The sequence below is a fragment of the Bos taurus genome, chromosome 14 (genome assembly GCF_002263795.3).
Source record: "Bos taurus isolate L1 Dominette 01449 registration number 42190680 breed Hereford chromosome 14, ARS-UCD2.0, whole genome shotgun sequence".
Taxonomy (NCBI): Eukaryota; Metazoa; Chordata; class Mammalia; order Artiodactyla; family Bovidae; genus Bos; species Bos taurus.
Window position 1 is genome coordinate 3613948 of NC_037341.1, and position 27393 is coordinate 3641340.

At 55.6% G+C, this 27393-nt stretch overlaps 1 protein-coding gene across 1 annotated transcript in view; it reads left to right on the top strand.

The window, feature by feature from the left end:
* The first annotated feature begins 1560 nt into the window (after positions 1-1560).
* KCNK9 (potassium two pore domain channel subfamily K member 9) overlaps positions 1561-27393 on the top strand; it is a 97325-nt gene continuing 71492 nt past the window's right edge. Inside the window, exon 1 of the mRNA NM_001206824.1 lies at positions 1561-1843. Within this exon, the coding sequence (NP_001193753.1) occupies positions 1561-1843 (283 nt within the window). The remainder of the gene's footprint in view (positions 1844-27393) is intronic.

Sequence of the window (27393 nt, forward strand, 5' to 3'; positions counted from 1 at the left end):
GGAGCTGGACTCGAGCCGCCCGAGAAGCCTCATTTATCCTCCCATCCCCCTGCCAAATCCTGTCGGCGCTCCGCCCCCCACCCCCACTCGGGCGACACCCGGCCCTCCGCCCGCCTCCGCCCCCTCCCGGTGCCACCGGGCGCCCCTCCCCGGCCCCCTCCGCGTGCGCCCTGCGCCGCGCTCGGTCTGCAGCGGGAGCCGCCGCCGCGGCTGCCTCGCCAGCTGGCTGGGGACCAGGCGGGAGGTGGCGCACCCAAGAGGCTGCGGGAGGGGGGAAGGAGGAAGGGAGGCCGGGCCTCAGCGTAGCCCGGCCCCCGCCCCCCGTGGCCCTCCCGCCGGAGCCGGGCTGCCACGCGCGCGCGCGCGCACACACACACACACACATACACACACACGCGCGCCCGCGCGCGCATACACACACTCACTCACACGGGCACACATACGCACAGACACACGCACACACACTCGGGCTCCCTCCGGCGCGCACGCACGCAGCGCTCCAGGCAGACCAGCGCTGCGGCCGCCTCCCCGGACGCCGGAGGGCCCCGACCCCGGCGCGGCTCATGCGCCCGCGCCCACCCCGCATCTCCGCGAGGCCCGCGGGACCCCTCCCGCCGCCGCCGCCGCCGCGCCCGCCGCCCCCGGAGGAGCGGACTGGCCGACCGCCGCCGCGCCGTCCCCCGGCCGCCCCCGAGGCCGCTCCGCCGCGGGCCCTGCCGCCCGGGGGCCGCGCCCCGCTCCCGCGCCTCGGGGGCTGAGCCCAGCAAACTTCGCAGAACGGCCGACGCCTGGCGGGGACCCCGCCGCGTCCCGGGGCGCTCGGGTGGACGCAGGGCGCTCGGACCTCCGGGCAGCCGGCCGCCCGGCCCGCTGCACCTGCTCGGCCCCTTCCCGGATCGCTGGGGACTCCGGAGACGCAGCCACTTCGCAAACTTTTTCACCCCCCTTCAAAGGGGGGCGCGGAGGGCTAAAGGGGGAAGGAGGTCCCGCGGGGCGCGCGCAAACCTGCGGGCTCCTAGCTGGGCGCCGCCTCCCGGGAGCCGGACCCGGAGGGGCGCGGGCCCCGGCGGCCGCGCTCCGGCTCCCGCTCCCGCCCCTGCTTTTCCGGCGGGAGCGGGGGGCGGGGTGCGGAGGGCAGCGAGGCCCTCGCGGTGCCCGGCGGGGCCGCCGTGCATGGCCCTGCGCAGTGGGGCGGGCTGTTTTGGCCGGGTCTGGCGCAGGGTGTCGGGGCTCCCGGACTCCTGGCCCCGGCGCTCCAGCAGCCTCCTGTGCCTGTCCGCCTTCTCGCCGGAGCCCGGGCCCGCGCCGCCCCTGCCCCGCCAGCCGCCTCGCGGTGGCAGCGGCTGTGGCGGCCCCGGCGGAGGGGGGCCCCCCCAGCCTCCCCGCCCCCCGCCTCCCCGCTGCTGCTGCTGCTGCTGCTGCTGCCGCCGCCGCTTACAACTTGGAGGCGGCGGCGGCGGCGGAGGAGGCGGCGGCGGCGGCCGCCGGGCGCTGCAGTGGGACGCGCGCGGCTGCGAGCCTGCGGGACATGCCCCCCGCGCCGGCTCCTTGCTGGCGGCCATGAAGAGGCAGAACGTGCGGACTCTGTCCCTCATCGTCTGCACCTTCACCTACCTGCTGGTGGGCGCCGCCGTCTTCGACGCCCTCGAGTCGGACCACGAGATGCGCGAGGAGGAGAAACTCAAAGCCGAGGAGATCCGGATCAAGGGCAAGTACAACATCAGCAGCGAGGACTACCGGCAGCTGGAGCTGGTGATCCTGCAGTCGGAGCCACACCGCGCCGGCGTCCAGTGGAAATTCGCCGGCTCCTTCTACTTTGCCATCACGGTCATCACCACCATAGGTAAGAGCTGGGCGCGCCGCCGCCCGGCTCCCCGCGTCCCGGGAGGAGTCCGGGGAGGCGGCTGAGCGCGCAGCGCAGGGCTGGGTGCGGGGCGCCGAGGGTTAAACGCCGCCTGTCGCCGGCGCGAGGGGGGGGGGGCCCTTCCCGCAGCGCCCCCTCCTCTCCGGGAGCCCCCCGCCTCTCCTGCGCCTCCTCGCCGGCCTCACCCCTCGCGGACCCCACCCGGGGCTCTCCTCCGCGCCGGTGTCTGGACCGGGCGTGCGAGCCCGGAGCGAGCGTGCCGAGCCCAGAGGGCGGAGGCGCCACTTTTGCGAAGAGAGTGGAGCGCTAAGAATAATCCCGTAGCAGACACCCACCCACCCACCGCCCCGGCGCGGGCTGGGCTGCGCGGGGCTCCAAGCCTTACACTTACTACCTCTCCCGGAGTTGGAGAGGGCTGCCTTGGCACTCGCGGCGCGGAGACCGACTCAGATGGCCCGGGCACTGCTCTTGGAGCGTGGGAGGCGCTGACCCTCGCCAGCCTTCTCCGAGCCCACATCTTAGCTTTCCTCCCTCCTGGCTCCTCTTGTTCCAGGGCTGGAGCCCGGGTGTGCCAGGCCCCTGGCAGGAGAGAGTTTGCTGTTTGGTGATGTGGAGGGCGGGGGGTTGGGGGGAGACTAGGGGGCCGTGACAGCCCTCTGAAAGGCTCTAGGAGGCGGGGGCTGGGGTGGGGTGGGGACAGGACCAGTCCACCCCTGGGCTGTGAGGGTGGGTGAGGCAAGTGTGCTTACTGCTGAGAAGCTGGGGAAGTTCTGGCCCGGTTCAGGGAGAGAGTCCAGTTGGTACATCCTGTGGGTTCTGAGCCCAAAGGCACTGCCCACCAGGCAGTCTCTGGGGGCTTCCTAGGGCAGGACCCCCACCGAGGCCTAGGTGTTTGGAGAACTGTGTCTATCACACTTCAAGAGGTGGGGGAAGGAGTAGGTCTCTGTAGCCCAGTGGAGGTGGGGACCCTTCCCCATGGAGGCAGGAGGTAGGGTGGCGTGTCTGGTTTGCAACTTGTCCCAGCGCGGCTTCCAGCCTCTCCACGGCCACCCCCTTGGACCTGTCGGGGCCACCGCGTTGGCTCACGGCCATCACTCTTTTGACCCCCTCCACGTATTTGTGCCCCTGCGCCCTGAGCAAAGGCCCCTTCTCTCCCCAGCCTCTCATTATCCCTCCTGCCTGACTTCTCTGGACCTCTTTCTCTGATTTTTCCTTCCCTTGATATTTTCCTTTCTCTGGAAAGCTCTGCATGCTGCAAAAACAGTATTTCTCAGTGCCATATGCAACAGGAAGCGCCAGCACAGGACGGCTTGTCTTTCCTTCTTGGTTGAAAAGACTTTGTAGAGAGTCATCTTGTTTGAAATGTTTAATTCATTGGTGTAGGTTTCTATGTTTTCAGAAGGAAATCGTCCTTCTGTTGTCAGCAGAACCAGCTTTGCTCCCTCTTGCCACACGCCCTTGGCCCTGTGGCCAAAACACAGAAAAGTCCTTCCTTTCCCACCCTGTGCTTCCAGCTCCCGAAAGGGCCAGCCGGCCAGCATTTCTGTCTTTAAACTTTCAGCGTGAGCTGTGGCCAAGACACACATGTGCAGGGTGGCAATCTTGTGGGGCAGGGGCCTGCTTGTGGGAATGTGCCCCCCCCGCCCCCCACAACCGACCGCCCCGGGGGAGGGGAAGAACTCATCATTCCTGGAAGGGCCTTGGGTGATGTAGACTCAAAAGAGATAAAACCTGCGGGCATGCCGGCCTCCAGGAGTGACAGGAGCCCAGGATACCTCGCTTGGGCTAGTCCTGAGAATTGAATTGCAGCCTTGGTGAGATGGTGGTTGGAGTTACAAATCAAACCCAGAGATGGTCCATTTACCTGATCAGGTTCTTGTCAGTTGCACTGATTGATTCTGATTGGTGGTTCTGGACATGTGCTTCTAACAGTTCGGGCTCCAAAGACAAAGAGTCGAGACAGGGTGGCCGAGTGGATCTTAGCCAGAGGTGCGGGTGGGATTCCAGTCAGCACAGGAGAAGGGGCCGCTGATGACTGGGTGACGTTTTCTCAGTTCTTTTGTTGAATTTCCAACTGATTTTCCAGCAAGAAAGGTTGGAATATATGTGTAAGGTTAGGAAGACAAGACTGTCCTAACAGCATTTCCCTGCCGTGGAAAGATGCCAAAGCTGGAGCCCACTGACCAGGCTTGGAACCTGAGGCCGGTGAGACCTGGAAGACCATGGCGCACATCGGGTGGGCTGGTTCCTGACTCCTAGCCTCAGTTACCCCCACCTGTAGGAGGACTGTGACTTGGGAACACCTACGGGGGTGATTCTGAAGGGCCAGTGGCCAGTGCAGTCACCTGGTACAGTGCTGTCTGCAGTTAGTAGGTGAGAATCCAGGAATTTTGACATCAGCCTCAGATTCTCCCCTAAGAAGCTGTTTAGCTCTGAAGAGCTCGCATTTGCAGGAAACCAAGCACCTTTCTAGTTAATTTCTGTTGTTTTTTTTTTAATATAAATGTAAATTAAGGTTCTCCTAGGCCTAGAACAAAACCCAGCCCCAAGCCAGGCCCTCTGAGGAGCCATCTCCTATCAGATGGTGATGTTGATGAGTCAGGTGCGTCTTCGCAGGATTCTTTTTCATCTCACCTTGAGTGGTTTCTTGAGCCTGTGTGCTCCAACTTCTAGTTCCAGCCTCCAAGGTGGGGCAGGCGCCACCCGCACCCGCTCCCGCTCTGCTAATGAACCCTGCTTCCCGGATGGATGCACTTATTAGCGCCCTTGGTGAAATGGATTTTAAGAACACGTATAATGACCACTTTGCCTTGGATCCGTGGCCGCCGTCTTCGTAAGAGGCTTTGCTGGGCTCTCACGCAGACCACAGCCCCTGCTGTCCCGGGAGGCCCAGACTCAGCCAACTTTGTCCCGAGGAGGGACGAGCACAGGTCACACTGGCTTTGAGAGGGCAGACTCGCTTCCGTCGTTGATCCAGGTCTGGGTGCCATCTGTCCCTGCTCACTGCTTCTGAGGTCTGTGCCACTTGTAGCTACTGCCCAGTAGATCATGTTGGTTCTAAATTTGGCAAGTCCTAGGCCTTTGGAACTCTCCATCACGTCAAGATGAAAATCCTTCTGCACACCCTGCCGTGCCTGTCTGGTTCGCAGGAGGGTTGGACGCCCTCCCACCCCCCTTCCTGGGCTGTCGGGAGGAGCGGTGGGACTCGGCCTGGCAGGGCTGTAGGGTGCCTGGGCTGAGTTGCTCTGCTGGGGCTAAGGCCCGGGTGGGGAAGGAGCCCCAACAAACTTGTGCTTTTCCTACGGAGGCGCTGGAGGCCAAAATTATGTCCCACACTCAGCTACTACACCTGACAGCAGCGGGAATCTCGACACTTCTCTTCAGACTCTTCACATCTGTGTTCTAAGCTGTTACCACCTTCGGGATCATTAAGGAAGAAACTGTGCTTAGAATTCTGATCTCATTTGGAGGATCTAAGAGGACGATTTAAAAACTGGTCCTCACAGGGGAAGGAGGGAGTGGAGGACGTGGGTTTATGTTTTTGCTGCTGTTTGGAGGAGGGGAGACTGACACGTGGTGGGGGGATCCCCCTAGCTAAAGGCGGGGTGGCTGCTGCAGGAACCAAGGTGATCGGCTCAGGGAGCGGGTCTCTGGTGGGGAGTGGGACACTGTCCCTGCTCGAGGTCCCCTGAGAATGTGGTGGGACATCCCCTTTCCTTGCTCACACACAGGACCTTGAACAGAGTTCTCGCCAGGCGGCAAGTGTTTCCCGCGTCATCCTCTGGCGCTCCTGGCGCGGTGTTCTGTCCATAGTTCACAGCCTCGCTGTGCTGCCCCTGCCTGGCCTGTATTGCCTCTGAGGCTCTGGGACAGTCTAAGATGATAAGATAAGGTCTGGCCTTGAGGCAGGAGCGGGGCTGGAAACCCACACAGTTGGGTACCGTCCAGCGGGAAACGCAGGGACAGCTGAACTCACTTAACCCTTCCCGTGCCACTAGCAGGCACCCTGAGTTGGTGAGTCTCTGCTGGCCTTCGTCCTCCAGGACACTTGGCTTCCTCTCCACCCCTCATTGCCGCTGCCCTCAGCGCCCCCTCCAGCTCTAGCATTGTGGATGCCATTTATTCTGCCCCGGGGGAAGCGTGTCTTTCCTGGCATGCTGGGGCCCATATAGAGCCTCACATGGAGTGGGCACCTCCAGGAGGACCCTGGATGGGAGCAGGACCCCTGAGTACACAGCTTCCACACACGTCACCCCTGAGGTAGGAGGGAGCATTGCCCCACTTTACAGATGAGCAAACTGAGGCCCAGAGGAGGCAGTGTGCACTGGGGCAGAGGGCCCAGAACTCCTAGTCAGGATCCCCTCACTGCCAGCTCCAAGTACAGATTCCACCAGGAGCCAGGGACGGGCCTGTGGAATGTTCCATCTGTGTCCTGCTTCTCCCTTTGCCTCCAGCAATCCTGCTCAGCCAGACTCAGGTGGAGGCCTGGCCACCCACACACGGTGGGCTGGAGGGGAGGGCTGGGGTCTCCTCGTGACCTTGTGTGTGGCAGCGGGCTGGGTGTGGCTGCATGACAGGCCGTGCTGAGCTCCGCCTCCCAGGGCTGCCTGGACCTGGCCTTGCGCCCTGTGGCCCTGGCCCTTCAGCAAACGCGGCCTGTCTGTACACGTCCTGGGGGAGGCAGAGGGGTGGGTTCCCTGACTCGGGGCAACCTGAGACAGAGATGGCTCTCCTGAGGTGTAAGAGACACCACCACGCTGAGGGCTTCGAGATGGCAGGTACAGCTTGAGACCCCGTGTTTGGACACCTGTTGTCTTCATCAGCCTGGACTTTCACTAGCTAAGCCTGGGAAAGTTGGGGCAGGAGGTCAATCAGGCTTCCATGTACATATCCGCCCCTGTGGACCTGCGTCCACATCTCCGCCTGCCCACCCCATGCCCTCCCTCACCAAGACCTCGCTGCACCTGTGTTCACACCTGCCCTGCCCGTCCCCACGCACCTGTGTTCACACCTGCACCTGCCCGTCCTCACGCACCTGTGTTCACACCTGCACCTGCCCGTCCCCACGCACCTGTGTTCACACCTGCACCTGCCCATCCTCACGCACCTGTGTTCACACCTGCACCTGCCTGTCCCCATGCACCTGTGTTCACACCTGCACCTGCCCCTCCCCATGCACTTGTGTTCATACCTGCCCTGCCCGTCCTCACGCACCTGTGTTCACACCTGCACCTGCCCGTCCCCACACACCTGTGTTCACACCTGTCCCCTCATCCCCACGCACCTGTGTTCACACCTATCCCTGCCCTTCCCCATGCGTGTGTTCACACCTGCACCTGCCCGTCCCTATGCACCTGTGTTCACACCTGCACCTGCCCATCCCCATGCATGTGTTCACACCTGCACCTGCCCGTCCCTATGCACCTGTGTTCACACCTGCACCTGCCCATCCCCATGCACCTGTGTTCACACCTGTCTCTGCCCATCCCCAACGTCCTCCCTGCACCCGTGTGTCACACCCTACACACCCACGTGTGCATCCATCCTTTCCTCCGTGCTGTCGTTCGCTTGCTTGTTCACTCACTCCTCATTGCTCAGAGCACTCACTCAGCTCTGTTCATGGTTCACGCTTTCCTCTACCGGTGGGATGGTGCCTAGTTGCTCCCATGTGCAGAGTCGGGTGGCGGCCGCTGTGGGGGGGAGGTGCATGGCACCCCAGCAGGCTCAGTGAGTGTTAATGCCTCGATGGCAGGGGATCTTCAGGTTGTTCCAGCCTCATCTTCCCATCAGATGATCGGCAGATCTCAGTCACTTTTAATTTGAAAAATTTTAAGACATTTGTATGAAAAAGCACACCTATCACAAATGTATTGCTCAGTGATCCCTGTAAACAAACCCTACCATGCAACCAGGACTGAGCTCAAGAGACAGAACATTGTCAGCCCCCTGAATCCTGCATCATCAGCCAGCCTTTTCTTGAATGCTTCTCGTGACAGGGAGCTCATCACTTCACATGTGATGAAGTGTGTGTGCCTTGATGAATGTGGAGGTTATTCCCTCCACAGGGAAAATCAGTTTGCATGTCGAGGACTGGCCTTCTCTCAAAGGACTGGCCAGTCTCCATGGTGGTCACTTGACGAGGGACCAGAAGGTCTCCATTTAGAAACGAACTTGGGGGTCCAGAGCCAGAAGAGGAGAGAGAACTCAGCACCCAGAGTGCGGTGGGTCTGGAGCAGGAGGCATGTGGCGTGGTCCAGAGTGTGATGGGCACAGGGAGCCAGGATGGACAGGCAGCCAGCCCCGGGCAGCTGACCTGTGCTCTGAGTCACACCAGCTGTGCTAGAGGACCAGCGAAAGCACAGGAGGAAATGAGTGGAATACTGAGATTAGGGAGCCAGGCCCCTGGGTTGCAGAAGCAGAGGCAGTGGGCGCTTGAGGGAGTCCATGGGCAGCGGGGTCTGGGATGTGAAAGCTTGGTTGAGGGTCTTCTCCTCCACCTGGTGGACATCCTCCTCCTTGCCACCCATGTGCAGGGGCCGGGAGGGTCTGGCATTCACTTCCTTAAGGGATTATGTTCAGAGTTTCCTTCTCCTGCCTGCCCTCACTCTGGGACCTCTGCTTGTAGGAGGGTCTCCCTTTCAAACTGAAGGCGCCCACCCTGTGGTTTACCAGTTCTCTGGCGGAAGGGCTGAGTAGAGCTTGGTTTCCTTCCTGTCCTAAAACAGTCTTGGGATTTTGGAACTGGTCCCAGGGCCCCTGGGTTTCTTTCGATAATGCCTTCATAAGCTGGGCCCCTCTCCCCTGAGCAGTTTTGGCACGCACATGTGCTCTCCAACTCAGGTCTGATCACGCAGCGAGAGCAGAGAATCACCTCCCCTGGCCTAGCACTATACTTCTGTTAATGCTACCGCTCAGTATGCCAGCTTTTCTGGGCAGCCCCCTCCCTGCACCAATGAGTTCTGAGCTTTCGGCCCACTCGAACGTCTGTTGTCTGCTCCAAGAGAACTCTCCTGTAGTCACTGTCTTGAACTGGGGTGAACCCAGACCCTGACATTGATCTCAGAGCAGAAAACAATTATGTGCCGTGGACCCAGAGAAATAGAGATGATTGATGGAAAGAAATTGCAGCGGGGGAAGATGGGAAAATTCAGGAGCTCCGTGAGTGCACTGGCCCAGCTTGTCAGGACACCATGAGATGTCTGCCCCCAGGCCTGGGGACACCAGTGTCCCCAGCTGGTGACCCTCTATTGGCTCGAGCACCTTCCCAGCCATGCTCCTTCCTGGAGTCTTGGTCCTGAGCAAGGAGGGGGCCTGGCTGGGGAACAGCTGCTTAAAGGTGGGGCCCGCCCTGTGCAGTGGGCTTGTCCTGACCTGCCCTCACCCTTGCTGCGTCCCCAGCCCTGGGAGTGTCCCTGGGTGGTGGCAATGTGGTGAAGGAGGGGGCCAGACCTTGAGGTGGGTGAGCTGTGGGCAGTGGCGGGCTGGTGGGTGTGCAGGTGCACTTGGTGTGGCAAGGGGCATGCTGGGCCTGGCATGTGGAGAGCAGAGGGGCCCAGGGCCAGGCCCGACCTCTGGCCTCGATATTCCATCCGGAGGTGTGGGTCACGGTGCCGCCTGCCTCCAGAGCCTGAGTGCAGAGAGACTCGAGGGGCCGGCAGATCACGGGGTCCCCCAGCCTCGGGCAGGGCAGCTCACGTCAGCCTGTCCTGGAGGCCCGATCCTGGGCACACCTCTTTAACCTGCTTCCTCATCCATGAGATGGGGACGCACAGCTTGGTGGCTGTGTATCTCGAGCATCAGAGAACACACCAGAATGTGCAGTGAGAGGCCTCCTCTCGCGGCCCCAGGCTCTGCTGTGATGACGGAGGCTGGCAGGTGCTTCCCGCCTCCCTGCGCCGCACCAGCTCAGGGGCCCTGGGACCATCTCCAAATTCCCAAGACTGTTTCGGGACAGGAAGGGAACCACACTGGAAGTGTCGTCATCACAGCCTCCCAGCCCAGCTCCCTGCCCACTCTCTGGGGGCCGCCACGCCTCTGAGGGTTCCCGTCGCCCTGGCCTTTGTGGGTGCTGCCCCGTGTCCACGCTGCATTAGAGAACACTCCTGGAGATAGCAAACCTGGCCTGCAGCAGAAGGAGGCTCCCATGGTGGGGGGGATGCCAGGCTGGGGGCTTCTGGAGTCGTGGGGTCCCAGCCTGGGCCGTAGGTCTTCTCACCCCAGGCTTGTTGGGAAAATGTGACTTCCTGGGAGGCCACCCTCCTCCACCCTGCAGCCGCAGTGGCCCTTCTGAAGTCCACACCACCAAATCCCACTGCAACTGACCCCTCTGCACCCCCAACCTCTCGGGTCAGAGCCAGCCCCACCATTTTCCCTCAGGGCACCCCAGTCTGTGTGTGTGCCGCAACCTCCTCAGTGGACACCTGAGTGCCCAGGGCAGGGCTGGGCGCCCACTGGTCTCGGGCTCTCCGGGGCCCTCCTCAGGGCACCTACTGGGGATGAGGTTCACGCCTGGTCCTGAGAGCTGGGGGGGGACTTTTAAGTGAGTGCTTAGGGGCCCTCTTCCTGCATGGCTGGGCCCTGGGGCCCCTGGACACGTGCAGGACACAGGCCCAGCTTCTTGAACCTCAGCTGTCAGTTTTAGGGAAGATGGCAGTTTGGAGACCCGTCTCGCTGATGGGGAGCACCTCGCTCCAATAGCTTGAATGTGTGATCTCAGCCCCCAAGGCCACCACCAGTGACAGGCCCATGTGAGTCTGCCAGGCACCTGGCGGGGAGAGATACCCACCTGCAAAATAGCCTTGGGCTGTCACAGCCCTGCCAGACACGCAGGGCAGGAGGCCAGAGGCCTCCTAGAGGCCAGCATCACTGGCCTTTGCCCGGGGCCGAGGGGCACAGGTGTCTGCCCTCTGCGCCGCATTGTCATGGCACCCAGCCCTCCACCCTGGCGCATTCTCCCTGCCCTTCCAGCCTCCCCCCTCCACCGCCATCCCCCTCCACCCCTCCCTGGACACCCCTGGCAGGCTGCTCCCATCTCAGACCCTGCCCGTGCTGGTCCCCCGCCCAGCTGGCCTGTGCACTCACAGGGCTCTGGGGCCACCCTTGAACCTGTCCCCTGACACTGTCGGGAGGTGACAGCGGGCCCCGTTGCTGTGCTGGGTCTCTGCACACGAAAGATGCTAGAGGGCCGGGGTCAGGGCTCTTATCCCGGTGTCCTGAGCCCCGGGGATGTACTTACCGGCTGCTGGATGACTGACTGCCCGGGACTAGACGTTAGTGTGTGAAGCATGTGCAGTGGGGTCCTTGGTTCCCGTCGGCCACTTGTTGGAGGTGTGTGAGGGGGCAGGCGTCTGGGGTGCTGGGGTGCAGTGAGTCTTAGGGGCAGGTGAGGCCTGGCGGGGGATGAGAGACTGGCGCTGGCAGCTGCTATGGGCGCCGCAGCCCTGGGGTGTCCAGGCTGAGAGCGGGGCTGCTCCCTGGAGCCCGGGCCCCCAGAGTCACTTGTGGACGCATGCCCGCCCCACACCTTTGCACTGTGGTCTTTGGCACAGTGGAGCTTGGTGGGGATCTGCCTGTTGGCTCTTGCTGTTCCTTTAAGTCCTTCCCGGGGCCCACCGGCAGTGTCCCTGCTTCCGTGGGTAGGAGACCGTGACGACTCGTGACCCATGATGAGGATGCCGCTGTGAATGCCGTGAAGAGCACAGGCTGTGCGCGGGGCCCCGGCTCTGGTCCCTGTGTGACCTCGGGCAGGGGCACAGTTCCCCCCTCCCACCACCGACGTTTGGGGCTGGATGCCTCTGCGACTTCCCTGGTGGCTCAGGTGGTAAAAGCGTGTGCCTGCAGTGCAGGAGACCCGGGTTCGATCCTTGGGTTGGAAGATTTCCTGGAGAAGGGAATGGCAACCCACCCCAGTATTCTTGCCTGGAAAATCCCACGGACGGAGGCGCCTGGTGGGCTACAGTCCATGGGGTCGCAAGAGTGGGACTCGACTGAGCGACTTCACTTCCGCTTCCGCCTCTTTGCAGTGGGGGCTCTCCTGTGCGTTTTAGGACACTGAGCAGCACCCCTGGTCTCCGTCCTCTAGTTGCCAGTGGCAACTCCCCTCCCCCACCCAGCAATGACAGATAAAAACGTCTCTAGACATTGCCACGTGACCTCCAAAGTACACAGTGTCCCCTGCCCTGCTGACTTCTGCGGACGGGGAGAAAGAGCTGCCTCCACAGCACGTGGTGGGAGGAGCTGCGTAATGTGGCGTGTGCACGTGCGCACTGCGTGCCTGGGCCGTGGGTTCCTTCCCTCTGCCTGCTCCCTCTTTCCTGCCCGGAGGAAGCCACACAACCGCCCGGGGTGCGCGGGGGTCTTTGGAGGGAGGTGACTCTCAGGTACAGTCCTGTGTGGAGGGGAGATGGGAGCTCAGGTGCCCCTGGGGTGAGTCACTCAGGGGGAGGGGGCGAGAGGCGTTGGGGAAAGCCACAGGAGGACACTCGGCCTCCCCTCTCCCGAGGCAGAAGCTCTCTCGGCAGCGTTGTTGTGTCATAGGGGGCATGGATTCTGCTACAGCCTAGCTGCGAGGCCCCAGTAAGTCTGGAGGCAGCCCCATGCCCCTCGTTCCTCACGTGTGCAACGTCGGGACCTTTTCTCTCTCAAACCACTGGCGATGCAGGGCTGGACTGGCTGGGCTCTGACCACAGGTCTCATCTGGGCCCCAGGAAAGGGCCTGACCCAGGCTGTGGGGGATGTTCCCACTGAGTCCAGTTGTCATGAGAGGTTTCCCAGTGTGAGCACCATTTTCAGGGAGACAGTGACCTCTTTGACCCCACCCCAAGTGCTGAGGGGCATCTATTTGGTCCAGCATCTATTTGGAGCAAGTGTTTAGGCCAGAGGGATTCAAACACCAGTGAGCTCAGTGGATGTCAGTGTGTGTTGGTTCACAAAGTAGCTCTCATATGGCTGAAAAGGAGAAGTAGTGAGCCGTGCAAAGATGGTTTCATAAAGGGGGGGAAGTTCCCCATCGTTCCCCTATGGTCCTATGGTCGTATGTGGGAATGGCTTTAGCTTTTCATGTTCACACTTTTATCTTTGCCCAAATGTATGAAATATCAATAACCTCAGATATGCAGATGACGCTACCCTTATGGCAGAAAGTGAAGAGGAACTAAAAAGCCTCTTGATGAAAGTGAAAGTGGAGAGTGAAAAAGTTGGCTTAAAGCTCAACATTCAGAAAACAAAGATCATGGCATCCGGTCCCACCACTTCATGGGAAATAGATGGGGAAACAGTGGAAACAGTGTCAGACTTTATTTTTCTGGGCTCCAAAATCACTGCAGATGTTGATTACAGCCATGAAATTAAAAGACACTTACTCCTTGGAAGGAAAGTTATGACCAACCTAGATAGCGTATTCAAAAGCAGAGACATTATTTTGCCAACAAAGATTCGTCTAGTCAAGGCTATGGTTTTTCCTGTGGTCATGTATGGATGTGAGAGTTGGACTGTGAAGAAGGCTGAGCGCTGAAGAATTGATGCTTTTGAACTGTGGTGTTGGAGAAGACTCTTGCGAGTCCCTTGGACTGCAAGGAGATCCAACCAGTTCATTCTGAAGGAGATCAGCCCTGGGATTTCTTTGGAAGGAATGATGCTAAAGCTGAAACTCCAGTACTTTGGTCACCTGATGCGAAGAGTTGACTCTGATGCTGGGAGGGGTTGGGGGCAGAAGGAGAAGGGGACGATAGAGGATGAGATGGCTGGATGGCATCACTGACTCGATGGACGTGAGTCTGAGTGAACTCCGGGAGTTGGTGATGGACAGGAAGGCCTGGCGTGCTGTGATTCATGGGGTCGCAAAGAGTCGGACATGACTGAGCGACTGAACTGAACTGAACTGAAATGTATGCCCACTGTTTCTGTCATTTCATCAGGATGAATCTTTGAGAGACTGTGTTCAGCTGCCTGTAGCAGAGAACCTAGCCTACAGTGACTGGACCAAACAGCAATGAAGGAGTCTGGGGCAGGTAGTCGGGCTGACAGGTAGCTCCATGATGCCTTCAGAGACCCAGACTCCTTCTGTCTTTCTGCTCAGCCAGCTATCTTGGCTTTAGTTCTTAGGCTGGTGCCTCATGGCTCTAAGATGGCTGCTCCACATCCGGCATCACCTCCAGCATCCTTTCCTGGCAGGAAGAAAGAGAACAAAAGACAAAGATGTGTGCCCACTGAATCTGCTCCTTTCTAAACAGATTTCCTGGATGGCCCACCCAGGGACTTTTACCTACATCTCATTAGCCAGGACGGAGAAGGCAATGGCATCCCACTCCAGTACTCTTGCCTGGAAAATCCCATGGACGGAGGAACCTGGTGGGCTGCAGTCCATGGGGTCGAGAAGAGTCGGACACGACTGAGCGACTTCACTTTCACTTTTTACTTTCATGCATTGGAGAAGGAAATGGCAACCCACTCCAGTGTTCTTGCCTGGAGAATCCCAGGGATGGGGGAGCCTGGTGGGCTGCTGTCTATGGGGTCGCACAGAGTCGGACATGACTGAAGCGACTTGGCAGCAGCAGTAGCAGCATTAGCCAGGAGTGTGTCTCATGGCCAACCCTAGCTGCAAGGGAGTCTGGGAAGATATGGCATGTTGCTTTTCAAACTGAATGGGTTCTGAAGGTGAGGAAGGAGCAGAGATATGTATTCTCCCATGGTGTCTATGGCATATACCTGGTATTTCAGAGTCCTTTTCTGTTTAAGTTTACATCAAACACATCAAACATTATCTTGTGTTTCTGCAGTCTTAAAGAAAATCTATTTTCATAGCTCCATATCCACTAAAGGAATGTATGATCATTTATTTAATTACTTCTATATTTATGTTTTAATGTGTATGGGGAAAGGTGGAGGGCAAGAGGAGGAGGGGGTGGCAGCAGATGAGATGATTGGATGGCATCACTGACTCAATGGACATGAATTTGACCAAACTGAAGCATCTCATGAATCCTTTCACAGCTCCTCCCGACAGTTTGCCCCACGAAGGATTCAGTGATGCCCTCTGGGGTCCCTGGTCCTTCTTTCCATAATGGATGGATATTCTGGGAATATGTTGGGAATGACTCTGATGCTGGGAAAGATTGAGGGCAGGAGGAGAAGGGGGCGACAGAGGATAAGATGGTTGAATGGCATCACCGACTCAGTGTACACGAGTTTGAGCAAACTCTGGGAGATAGTGAAGGACAGGGAAGCCTGGCGTGCTGCAGTCCATGGGGTCGCAAAAAGCCAGACATGACTTAGCAACTGAACAACAACAAATGTATCCATCTTTCCTTTTTTTTTTTGTTGCAATTATTGAACATCTGTTTGTGTGTGTGTGTGTGTGTAGATCCTGCTGGGTTATTTCCCCACTTAAGGCTTTGCTGTCGTGGCAGGATTCCTAGGGTAGAGGGCAGAAGCACCTGGTGGTGGTATGTGTTGCCCGGTAAACACAACAGCATATGGTGCAGGGCTTTTGGTCTCACTGCAATTGCAGCAACCCTCAGCAATATTGAAGACTTTTTTTTTTTTTTTCGATGTTCTTACTATTTTAGAACATTTTACGAGTAATCTGTGTGTGGCCTGAACCAGGTCACGTGGGGTTGGAAGGCTGGTGTCCACAGCTGTGGGCTCAGCTGGTCCAGTGGGGTCCATGGGTTCAGTTGACACCCAGAACCCACAATCTCCCGGACACCCCAGAAGCAGGCAGAGAGAAGGGAGCCAGTGAGCTTTGGCCTGGCTCCCAGGGTAGGAGGTTTTGCTTGATGATGACCTGATGCAGCCAGTTGACTTGGTCACTGGAACTCTGGGCTGAGAGGCAGCCCCACCGGGGAAGAGAGCTGTGTGTAATCCATCAGTCATGCGGTTGGTATAGCATGGATGGTGTCAGCATGCCTGCCCGCCCTAAGCCGGTGAGAGACAGAACTTCAGAGGTGGAGGGCTTTTCCATCAATATGCCTGGAGTAACATTTCTGTGATGACCCTGTGGATATAGCTTGTCTTGGTGTTACTAGTTTACAAGGCAAAGTCCCATCCATTTCTACCTTTCATCCAAGTAACAATTCTGTAGCATGAGACCAGAGACGTCAAATGGCTTCCCAAGGTCACACATGGAGCTTGGGACTCAAAACCCCGGATCTGCCCTCAAGCCCAACATTCTCTTCTTGATACCACTGTTTACCTGCCTCAGTGATTATTGCATCTGGTCCTATCTTTTGAGGGTGGATCATTGCTTGATATTCCAGTGATAGGGACCTCACTGTCTCACTAAGTTAATAGGGAAAGGCAGATGTGGGATGGATATTAAAAGAAAACACAAGGTCTCTCATCTCTTGTCTCAGTCATACTGACCAGAGCACCCCAGGACAAGCTTAACCTCTAGTTCCTAGTCGCAACAGTAGAGCTATCACTCAGCAAGTTTTGTTTTTCTTCAGACACCATCTCAGTTAATTTCATGCTCTCCACAACCCTATCAGATGGATATTTTCATGCATTCCGTTTTACAGATGATACGGAAGATCAGAGAGGTTAAGCAACTTGCCCAAGGTCACGCAGCAGAACAGTAGCTAAGCCAGGAGTTACTCCCAGGCAGTCTGACTTTCGGAGAAGGCAATGGCACCCCACTCCAGTACTCTTGCCTAGAAAATCCCATGGACGGAGGAGCCTGGTAGGCTGCAGTCCATGGGGTTACTAGAGTTGGACACGACTGAGCGACTTCACTTTCACTTTTCACTTTCATGCATTGGAGAAGGAAATGGCAACCCACTCCAGTGTTCTTGCCTGGAGAATCCCAGGGATGGGAAGCCTGGTGGGCTGCCGTCTATGGGGTCGCACAGAGTTGGACATGACTAAAGCGACGTAGCAGCAGCAGTCTGACTTTAGAGTCTGCGCTTGTATCTCTTTGGTTATATGCTGCTTCTTTTGACTTTTTATCTCAGTTACGTAGTGGCATGTAACAAATCACCCACAGACCTAGAGGTTTAAAACAGCTACTGTTTCTTATCGCTCAAAGACTGTGGGTCAGCTGGGCTTGGCTGCCCTGGAGAGCTCTGCTGGGTAGCTTTTTCTCACTGCTGGTCTGTGAGCTGATGGGGCAGCTCCGTCCCAAGCCACTGTGTGCTATCTTCTCAGTAATGTCAGAGGGGCATGAGGGCCACGAAAGCAAGTGAGCTGTATCATGCCCTGCCCCTGCTACCGTGCTGTCATTTTGGCCACATCCTGTCGTCGGAAGCAAGTCAGGTGACACAGTCCAGAGCCGAAGGGCTGGAGGTGTGCCTACCCACGGTGGGGCCGAGGCAGGGGCGCGGTCTGCTCACCCTCCTGGCTGACTGCGTCTGTCCTCACTTTTGCTGAGCCCTGCTCGCCCGCACGCCTAGCTGCCTGGTGCGGTGGGGGGAACATAGCTTTGGATTCTCATCTGGGTTCAAGCCCATTTCAGCGCTGTAAGGTGAGTGCTGTTCTCTCATCGGTGAAGTACGCGGTGCACCTCTACTCTCGGTGAAGCTCAGGCTGCACTGTAGCAGAGTACCCTAGACTGAGTAGCTTAAGCAACACACTTTTTTTTTTTTTGCAATTCTGGAGACCAGAAGTCCGAGATCAAGGTGTTGACATGATTGGTTTCTTCGGAGGCTCTCTCCTGGGCTTAGAGAGGGCCCTCTTCTCCTGGTCTTCACATGGTCATACCTCTGTGGGTGTCTGTGTCTTAATCTCCTCTTCTTATAAAGACACCAGGGGCTTCCCTGGTGGTTCAGTGGTGAAGAATCTGCCTTGCAGTGCATGGGACACCAGTTTGATCCCTGATCTGGGAAGATCCCACAGTTTGGCAAAGCAACTGAGCCCGTGCACCATAACTACGAAGAAAGTGCTCTAGAGCCTGTGAGCTGCAGCTGCTGAGCCCTTGTGTTGCAGTTACTGAAGTCCATGCACCTAGAGCCTGTGCTCTGCAACAGGAGAAGCCACTGCAATGAGAAGCCTGGGCACCGAAATGAAGAGTAGCCCCCACTCACCGCAGCTAGAGGAAGCCTGCGTGCAGTGACGAAGACCCACCACAGCCAAAGAGAGACACCAGTCACGGTGGACTGCTCTGCCACTCTGGTGACCTCATGTTAACATGAGCATGCGTGCTAGGTCGCTTCAGTCACGTCTGACTCTTTGCAACCCTTTGGACTGTAGCCCACCAGGCTCCTCTGTCCGTGGGATTCTCCAGGCAAGAATACTGGAATGGGTTGCCCTGCCCTCTTCCAGGGGATCTTCCTGATCCAGGGATCGAACCCTTGTCTCTAACGTCTTGTGCGTTGTCAGGCGGGTTCTTTACCACTAGCAAGCACCACCGTAATCATGCTTTAAAGACCCCATCTCCAAATTTGGTCCCATTCTGAGATGTGGGCTTAGGACTTCAACATATGAATTTGAGGAGATACAACTCAGGGGACATGAGTCTGAGCAAACTCCAGGAGATGGTGAAGGGACAAGGAAGCCTGGCATGCCGCAGTCCACGGAGTTGCAAAGAGTCAGACATGACTGAGTGACTGAACAACAGTGACAAATTCAGCCCATAGCCTAGGGCTGCCGGGAGCCTTGAAAGAGAAGATGGAAATGAAAGTACCTACCCAGGCTTACCAGGCAGAGTTTCCTGCACAGATGTTAGTTCTCTGCCCCATCACCTGTAAGATGTGATGTATCTTATGGCATGTATCCTTATGGCTGAGGAGGTTTTGTTGCCACACTGTGTTAAGTATTCTATCGTTATTTTCAGAACCTGGCTATAAGTCAGGTTAAAAGGCTGCCATGGTAGAGTGGACCCAGCCTGGGGTGTGTCACCAAGAGTTCTGAGCTCAAATCCGTGCTCCACATCTTACTGGCTGGGGGATGACAGGGAAACCCTTGCCCTGGTCTCAGCCTCAGTGTCCCCGTTTGTACAAGGATCATTTGTGGGTGATCCTTCAGCATGTTTTGAAATGTATGAGGTCTACTGAACTTCTTTTAAACTTCTCTCTGGTTTTTTTTTTTTTTAAACAGGTAGCATGTGTTACTTCTGTAATTAAGCACATACATATTAATGTTACGTTGTTGGTGTGATTACTTTAGTATGGTTATATGTAATATGGGGCTTCCCAGGTGGCTCAGTGGTAAAGAATCACCTGCCAATGCAGGAGATGCAGCTTTGATCCCTGGGTCAGGGAGATCCTCTGGAGAAGAAAATGGCAACCCATTCCAGTATTCTTGCCTGGGAAATTCCACAGACAGAGGAGGCTGGAGGGCTACCGTCCATGGGGTTGCAAAAGAGTCAGACACAGCTTAGTGACGGAACAACAATATATAATATTAATAAATGAGTTCCTATCTTTTAGGGAAATATACTGAAATATTTAGCGATCAGATGAAGTGTCTGAGATTTGCTTCAAAATTTTCTGAATTCGCAGGGGAAGTGGGTGAAGGTTTAGGTGAAATAAGGTTGTTAATTACTGAAGTTTTATTGTTTGTGTTTGGGGGTGGGTATCATTTAAACCTTTACCTTAGTCTGTATTTGAGAATTTTTATACTGAAAAATTTCAAGTATTGAGCAAAACGTAAAGTAGAAGTGGAAGTCTCATCACAGTCTGGCCCCTCAGCCCCACTTCCAGGTGATGACTGGGGTGGGTGGCTGAGTAGAAGAGTATGAAGTACTTGGCTCCCATGCAGGCTCTGGCCTGCTCACAAGGTTTCTTTGGCCCTCATGATGCTTGAAAATATTTTAAATTAGTTGCCAACATATATTGATCTTTTAAAAAAAAAGAGCTCTTGGTTTTATTATATTACAGTTAGGTTGTCTATCTTATTGATTTTTGCTTTTGTATTTATTAACTGTTTATTTTACATTCTTTAGTTTTATTTTTCTTTTCTTCCCTTCACACCCTGACAGTTACTAGTCTTTGTGTTTCTCAAATAAACGTATCAAAGGCTATACATGTTCCTCTGCTTACCGCTTTGGCTGCGTCCCATAGGTCTCTCATTATCACTTATTTGTAAACAATTTGCAAATTAGTTTTTTCTTGAATCCAAGAATTATCTGAAGTATGTGTTTTAATATTGTGCACACATAAAGTTAGCATAGTGGTTACAAGCATGAGCTTTGGAGCAGATCTCCTGGGTAAGGTTCTTCCTTGGTCATTTACTGACTGTAACTGTGGGCTTTTCTCATCTATAAAATGAGGATAATGGTAGAAGTAGTAGTAGTAGTAATAATAATAATAATAATTAAAATAATAATAATAAAATAACCCACAAGTTGAAAAAATTGTTAGCTATTTCATTCCAAACATTTATTGAGTGTTCACTATCTCAAGCACATTGCTAAAGCCTAATTTCTGTATTCTAAGATTTATTAGACATTTTCTTTGTAGCTTAATGATTGCTTTTTTGTAGTTTCATGTATATTTGAAAAGAACACATCTCTTTGTTGTGCATGAAGTTCTTTGTAAGTCTGTTAAATCAAGCTTTATTATGTTGTTCAAAACCTTTCAAGGGTTACTAGTAGTGATTATGGCCTAAATCAACCTGCACACATGTTGTATTAAGCATATATACTCTTTGAAATGATCATTATTTTGTTAATTCTTATGCCTTTCATGGAATGTGTGCTCTGTCCATCCAGTTCACCGCAGTCCCCATCCTCGTCACATAAGGTCACCTCACTAATTTGCCTCAGCTGCTTGGCTTTAGAGACATTTCCGCTTGTGTCCTTGGCTTATAATCGTCTGATTATCATTGTTATTAGGGAGACATGTCAGTGTCTTTTTCAGTGCTTTGTCACTGTAGCCGTGGCTTGTCACTTCTTTGTATTTTAGTTTTACGTATTTTGAAGCTATGTGGTTAGATGCATAAAGGTTCGTGTTTATTATTTCTTCTGGGTGTGGAGATAAGCTTGCCTTTATATAACAAGCTTTTTAAAATTGTGTTTGATATTTTTGCCTTGGGTTATTTTTTTCCCTGATATTATTTCTGTGCCTGCTTTCTTTTATTAGCATTTGTTATATATATAAATGTAGGCGTGTGTGTATGTGTGTGTGTATATATATATATATATGTCTGTGTGTGTGTGTCTGTTCATATTTTTAGCTTAACTTTACCCTTTTTCTTCTAGGAAGATTTTAATGTGGCTGGTAACAAAATGCCCAGAAATGAGGTACGAAAGTCCAAGACTGTGGACTCTGTGTGTGTGTGATTCATGTATAGGATGGCCATGATAGAACATCAAATTTACTTGGAGTTTGCTAGGGTAAAGAACAAAAAAGAAAAGACATCAAATGCTAACGCTCCTGTTGTAGAGTGTTTGGGCTAAATTGCACAAGAATTTGCTCTCACGCCCTCACTGAGGGCTCACCAAGCCCATTGTTGGCATCAGGGCCATCAGCGAGGGCTCTGTTGAGGTGTGGCTGACCCGGAGGGTAACCGGAGGACGTGGAGTTCCCAAAGAACTTCTGGGTGGAACGTCCAGGGAGTGACGGTGTTGAGCTCTGCGGGACTCTGTCCAGGGTCATCTGGGGTCCTGGTTCCTTTGATTTTCTTGCTTCATCTTCTTTATGTGTCGTCACTTATGCTGATCACATCTGTGTTCCAGGCAGGAAGAAGCAGGATGGGCTATGCCAGCTGAGATTGCTCTTTGAACAAACTTTCCTGGAAGCCCGACCCAGCAACTGCTGCTTCTCCCTCATGGGCCAGGGGTGGGTGACGTGGCCACCCTTAGCCCAGTCCTTGGAGGATGATGGAGAAGGGGGTGTGGCTGCCTGCCGAATTTCACACCTCCCGAGAGGCGTAGGGGCTTGGAGCCTGGACTCCTGGAGTGAAAGGGACCTCCCAACAGCCTGTTTCAGGGCCTTGCAGATTCTGCCCATATGGCCTCCGAGCCCTTGGCCAGGGTCAGCTAACACATGTCCTGGGGTGTGACCCAGGACCTTGTGGTCAGCTCCAGCCCCTTGGGCAGGTTTCCCTTCCCTGCCTGGGCTGTATCTCCCAAGTGGGAAGTGATCCCGCAGGCGAGGTTGGCTCTGAGGTCCCCGGTGGAAACCCCTGGACCCACTGCTGAAGACACAGGCCACTGGCTGCTTTATTTGGCGTCTCAGGGTGTCCCAAGAGATAGGTTCCCCGTCAAGAGAGGGAAGGAGAAGATGGGCATGCTGTCAGCCGGGGAGCACCTCCTGTGGTGGGAGGGGCAGAGATGGGGGGAGGGCAGTGAGCAGAGGGAGCTGCTGGCCGAGGTAGTGTTCCTGTCCCTGGCCGCCGCCTTCTCAAGGCTGGTGCCCCAGACACCTGCTCCCCACCCACCAGCAGGGCAACTGCTGGCGAGCCAGTGCCCTCGTCTCCTTAACCCCTTCCTCCTGGGCCCAGCAGTGACCCTTACAAGGTGGGGTGTTCAGTGCTGTGGTGCCTGTTCCTCGCTTCTGCCTATCAAGTGGACATTGGCCATCCGCCAGGACCATGTCCTGCCCCCTTCCCCAGGCCGCAGTGCCCCCTGGCTGAAGTCCCACCTGCTCCCACAGCCAGGAGACCCAGCCATCAGAAATGTTCTGGGTTTTTTCCTTCAGGTTTTGTTTTCCAGCTCAGCTTCGGTCCTTTCTGGGCACACGGAGGAGCCCTCTCTCATTCTTGGCTTCCTCTGGGAATGACCTAAGCATTTGTTTTTAGAGGGCTGGCGGGGGGCCACGGGGCGTTATGCAACCGTGCTCTGGGACCACGTTACCCACTCGGCCTTGTCCCAGCGCGTGCATTTCTGAGATGGCTCAAGGTCTGTGCTGATGTGCATCAAGCTGGCCATGGGCCATCAGATCAGATCGAGTCACTCTGCTGCTCCGAAGCCGTCGATGGCTCCCAGCTGCCTACGACATCCAGGCACTGCTCACAGCGGCCCTTGGAGTCTGAGCGCTCACCTGCCTCCTGGCCTCATTCCGCAGGCACCCTGTGCCATGTAGCCAGAGCCCCTAACCACTGAAGACCCCTCCTCTCTGGCTGGTCAGCCCCCTATTATCCTGTAGCTCCAGACCCCCACCAGCTCAGCCCCCGTCTCTCCGTATTGTGCTCAGCTCCCCCCACGCCCAACTTCCTCCCCTGCCCCCAGCCTTCCCAGCAGAGACTGAGACATTTGTCCACCAGCGTCTGGCACCTGCCAGACCTTTGGAGAGTGTTGGTTGAATGAATATAGGCATGGAAATGGAACAGCTTCCACGGGGGCTATGTTTAATTGTTCGAGAATATTCTCCAACTCTTTCAGACAAGCAAATCCTTGGAAAGCCACAGCCTGCGAATCTGAATAGCCGGTGTCTGCAAGAAGTGGTGGGCAGTGCAGCTGTGGGGGCAGGCAGCCCCGCCTTGTGCTGAAAGTGGGCTACTCCCCGTGCCCCTTGGCCACCCGGCTTGCTCTGAGGACCCTGCCCTTTTTCCTGCAGATCCCAGGGTGCCTGCAGGTTCTGGTTTGGTTCCCTTGGGGCTGGAGCTTTCGTAGGAGCAGGCCTAGGAAGGAAGGGGGCCTTCCATCATCCACCTGGGGCTGTGCCTCTCTTCCAGGTTGCTCGCTCTCCTGAGCCCCAAGTGCAGTTCTGACTGTGGGCCACACAGGCTGCCAGTCAAATAAAAATTCTCTGCAGCCTCGCTCTGTGCACTGGTCCATGGCTCGACCTCTCTAAGTAGGGTGCTGGGTCCAGACGTCCACTGCAGGTGGCCAGTGCCCCATCCCATGATGTAGGATTGACCTACCACTGGCCTCACCAGAGAAGCCGCTGGAACTTTAGTACCTTCCAGCCAAGGGAGCAGTCAACCCAACATTCCCTGTGATGTGGGGTGAGCTTCCACCACCCGCCCCCCCCCCACCACAGGACAAGCCTGCAGCCCTGTCCCAGCCCCCAAGCCCTCAGGGCCTCTGGGAAGTCTGCTGGGTCAAGTCCAAACTTCTGAGATAAGTGGACCTCCCCCCACGGCCCCGCCTGCCTCTGCCAGCATCCTTTCTGCTTCACACCGTGGGCCGTGGCTCCTGCCTCCCACCCAGGCTCAGGTCAGTCCTCCGTTGTTGTTCAGTCGCTCAGTCGAACTCTTTGCGACCCCACAGACTGCAGCACACCAGGCTTGCTTCTCTGTCCTTCACTGTCTCCCAGAGTTTGCTTGAACTTGTGTCCATTGAATTGGTGATGCCATCCAACCATCTCATCCTCTGTCACCCCCTTCTCCTCCTACCCTCAGTCTTTCCCAGCATCAGGGTCTTTTCCAGTGAGTCAGCTTTTTGCATCAGGTGGCCAGAGTATTGAAGCTTCAGCTTTGGCATCAGTTCTTTCAATGTATATTCAGGACTGATTTCCTTTAAGATTGACTGGTTAGAGCTCCTTGCAGTCCAAGGGACTCTCAAGAGTCTTATCCAGTGCCACAATTCAGAAGCATCAATTCTTTGGCACTCAGCTTTCTTTATGGTCCAGCTCTCACATCCATACATGACTACTGGAAAAACCATGGCTTTAACTATACAGATCTTTGTTGGCAACGGGATGTCTCTGCTTTTTAATATGTTGTCTAGGTTTGTCATAGCTCTTCTTCTAGGGAGTAAGTGTCTTTTAATTTCGTAGCTGCATTCACTGTCCGCAGTGATTTTGGAGCCCAAGAAAATAAAATCTGTCACTGTTTCCACTTTTTGTCCATCTATTTGTCTTGAAGTGATGGTACCAGATGCCATGATCTTAGTTTTTTGAATGTTGAGTTTTAAGCCAGCTTTTTCTGCCCGATACCTTTTTAGGCTGTTCTGTTGGTTCTTTATTCAACATGTATATGTGGAGCAGCTTGTTAGCGAGAGGAGCCCTGCCCCGTGGTTAGAGCTGTTGTGGGCTCATCCCCATGGGTGCACGTCCTGGCCTGCCTCTTGGACACCTCAGTGTTTTTATATGTAAAATGGGTAGACAGCTGGCTGCTTCCGAGAGGTTTTGTGAGGACTGAGAGAAGGTGGGTACAGCACTTGGCCTGGAACGTGGCACGTGGTCCATGACGGATGGATGCTGGATGCAGTGATGCTGATGGAACATGGCACGTGGTCCATGACGGATGGATGCTGGATGCAGTGATGCTGATGGAACGTGGCACGTGGTCCATGACGGATGGATGCTGGATGCAGTGATGCTGATGGAACGTGGCACGTGGTCCATGACGGATGGATGCTGGATGCAGTGATGGTGATGATGGGCTGAACTCCGCCAAGTGCGGTCGGCTGAGAGGTGGGTGACACAGACCCGAATGCCACATGTCTGCTCGGGACGATAGTTGTTAAACGAGTAAACGCACATCTGAAGCTCCAAGTTGTGGCATGGGCTGTAAAGGGCAGGTGGATGCTGTGAGAGCGAGGGGCCTGAACCCCGATGAGGTGGCCAGGGGCGGCATCTGCCAGAAGCGCCATTCGAACTGAGGCGTGATGTAGGGACAAGGCCCTTTCCCAGGATGAAGGAGCCGCGTGGCGTGTGCAAAGGCTGGGTGGCAGGAGAGGGGTTGAAAGAAGGCTGGGGCATGCACCCCAGGCTGGGCCAGTGGGGCCTGGAAGAGTTGGAGGGAGGGGGCCGCACTCTGGAATTAGAGAATTTGACCCGTGGGGCTCAAATCCCGGCTGCACTGTGTACCAGTGTGTGGCTTCCTTAACACCTCCTGTAACCTGTGAGATAGAGTCCAGGAGGGCAGCTTCCTCCGTGGGAAGGATCCTCCCTCTGCCCCTCGCCCAGCCCTGGGGCTGTCCCCCTCCAACTACAGCCCTTGGAGGTGTGCAGGGCCCACTGCAGACCCCAGACGAAGCCCTCGCTCTGGGGCCACTGAAGCAGGAGTCCAGGGCGAGGTGGACTGGTGAAGGATGCGCTGCGGCCGCCCTGGGGAAGGCCTCTTCCTGATGCTCGGGCCTGCCCTGCCCCTGGGACACCCCCGCAGGATCGGGCCCTGGGACTTACGGTCCCTCCACCTCTGCCACTGCTGGCCAAGGCCAGGCCAGGCGCCCACACTTGGCTGGCCCTGGGCAGAGTCTGTGCCAGCCGGAAGAAATGCTGCCAATGCCTGCTGGGCTCAGGCCTGAGGCCCCAGGTCCCCGCAGGCGTGGAGTGGGACCAGGTGGCTCAGGGCACAGGACCCAGGAGCTGCGGCCCCCAGGCTCACCCCCGGGGGGTTACTCCATCGTTTGGAGAGTAACAGCTGTGACACGCTCCAGGCGTGGCTTGAAGCTCCAGGCGTGGCTGGAACAAGCCCTCGGCTTCAGGTGGACTGAGGACTCCAGGGCCAGAGCGGAGGTGGGAGGGCGGCGTGCTGTGGGCTCTATCCTTGCTTCATTCTCGCCCGCACATCCTAGCTCAGTGTTTAACGAGTTAGCAAGGCAGGCATCCCCCTGGAGTCCCCCTCTGACCCCGGTGTGGAGCCGCTTCCCGCATCTGGCTTCAGTTTCTCGTCTGTGAAGGAGGAACCTCAGTTCAGTTCAGTTCAGTCACTCAGTCATGTCCGACTCTTTGCGACCCCATGAATCGCAGCACGCCAGGCCTCCCTGTCCATCACCAACTCCTGGAGTTCACCTAGACTCACGTCAATCGAGTCAGTGATGCCATCCAGCCATCTCATCCTCTGTCGTCCCCTTCTCCTCCTGCCCCCAATCCCTCCCAGCTTCAGAGTCTTTTCCAATGAGTCAACTCTTCACAGGAGGTGGCCAAAGTACTGGAGTTTCAGCTTTAGCATCATTCCTTCCAAAGAAATCCCAGGGCTGATCTCCTTCAGAATGGACTGGTTGGATCTCCTTGCAGTCCAAGGGACTCGCAAGAGTCTTCTCCAACACCACAGTTCAAAAGCATCAATTCTTTGGCGTTCAGCCTTCTTCACAGTCCAACTCTCACATTCATATATGACCACAGGAAAAACCATAGCCTTGACTAGACGAACCTTTGTTGGCAAAATAATGTCTCTGCTTTTGAATATGCTATCTAGGTTGGTCATAACTTTCCTTCCAAGGAGTAAGCGTCTTTTAATTTCATGGCTGCAGTCACCATCTGCAGTGATTTTGGAGCCCCAAAAAATAAAGTCTGACACTGTTTCCACTGTTTCCCCATCTATTTCCCATGAAGTGATGGGACCAGATGCCATGGTCTTCGTTTTCTGAATGTTGAGCTTTAAGCCAACGTTTTCACTCTCCACTTTCACTTTCATCAAGAGGCTTTTTAGTTCCTCTTCACTTTCTGCCATAAGGGTAGTGTCATCTGCATATCTGAGGTTATTAATATTTCTCCCAGCAATCTTGATTCTAGTTTGTGCTTCTTCCAGTCCAGCGTTTCTCATGATGTACTCTGCATATAAGTTAAATAAACAGGGTGACAATATACAGCCTTGACGTACTCCTTTTCCTATTTGGAACCAGTCTGTTGTTCCATGTCCAGTTCTAACTGTTGCTTCCTGACCTGCATACAGATTTCTCAAGAGGCAGATCAGATGGTCTGGTATTCCCATCTCTTTCAGGATTTTCCACAGTTTATTGTGATCCACACAGTCAAAGGCTT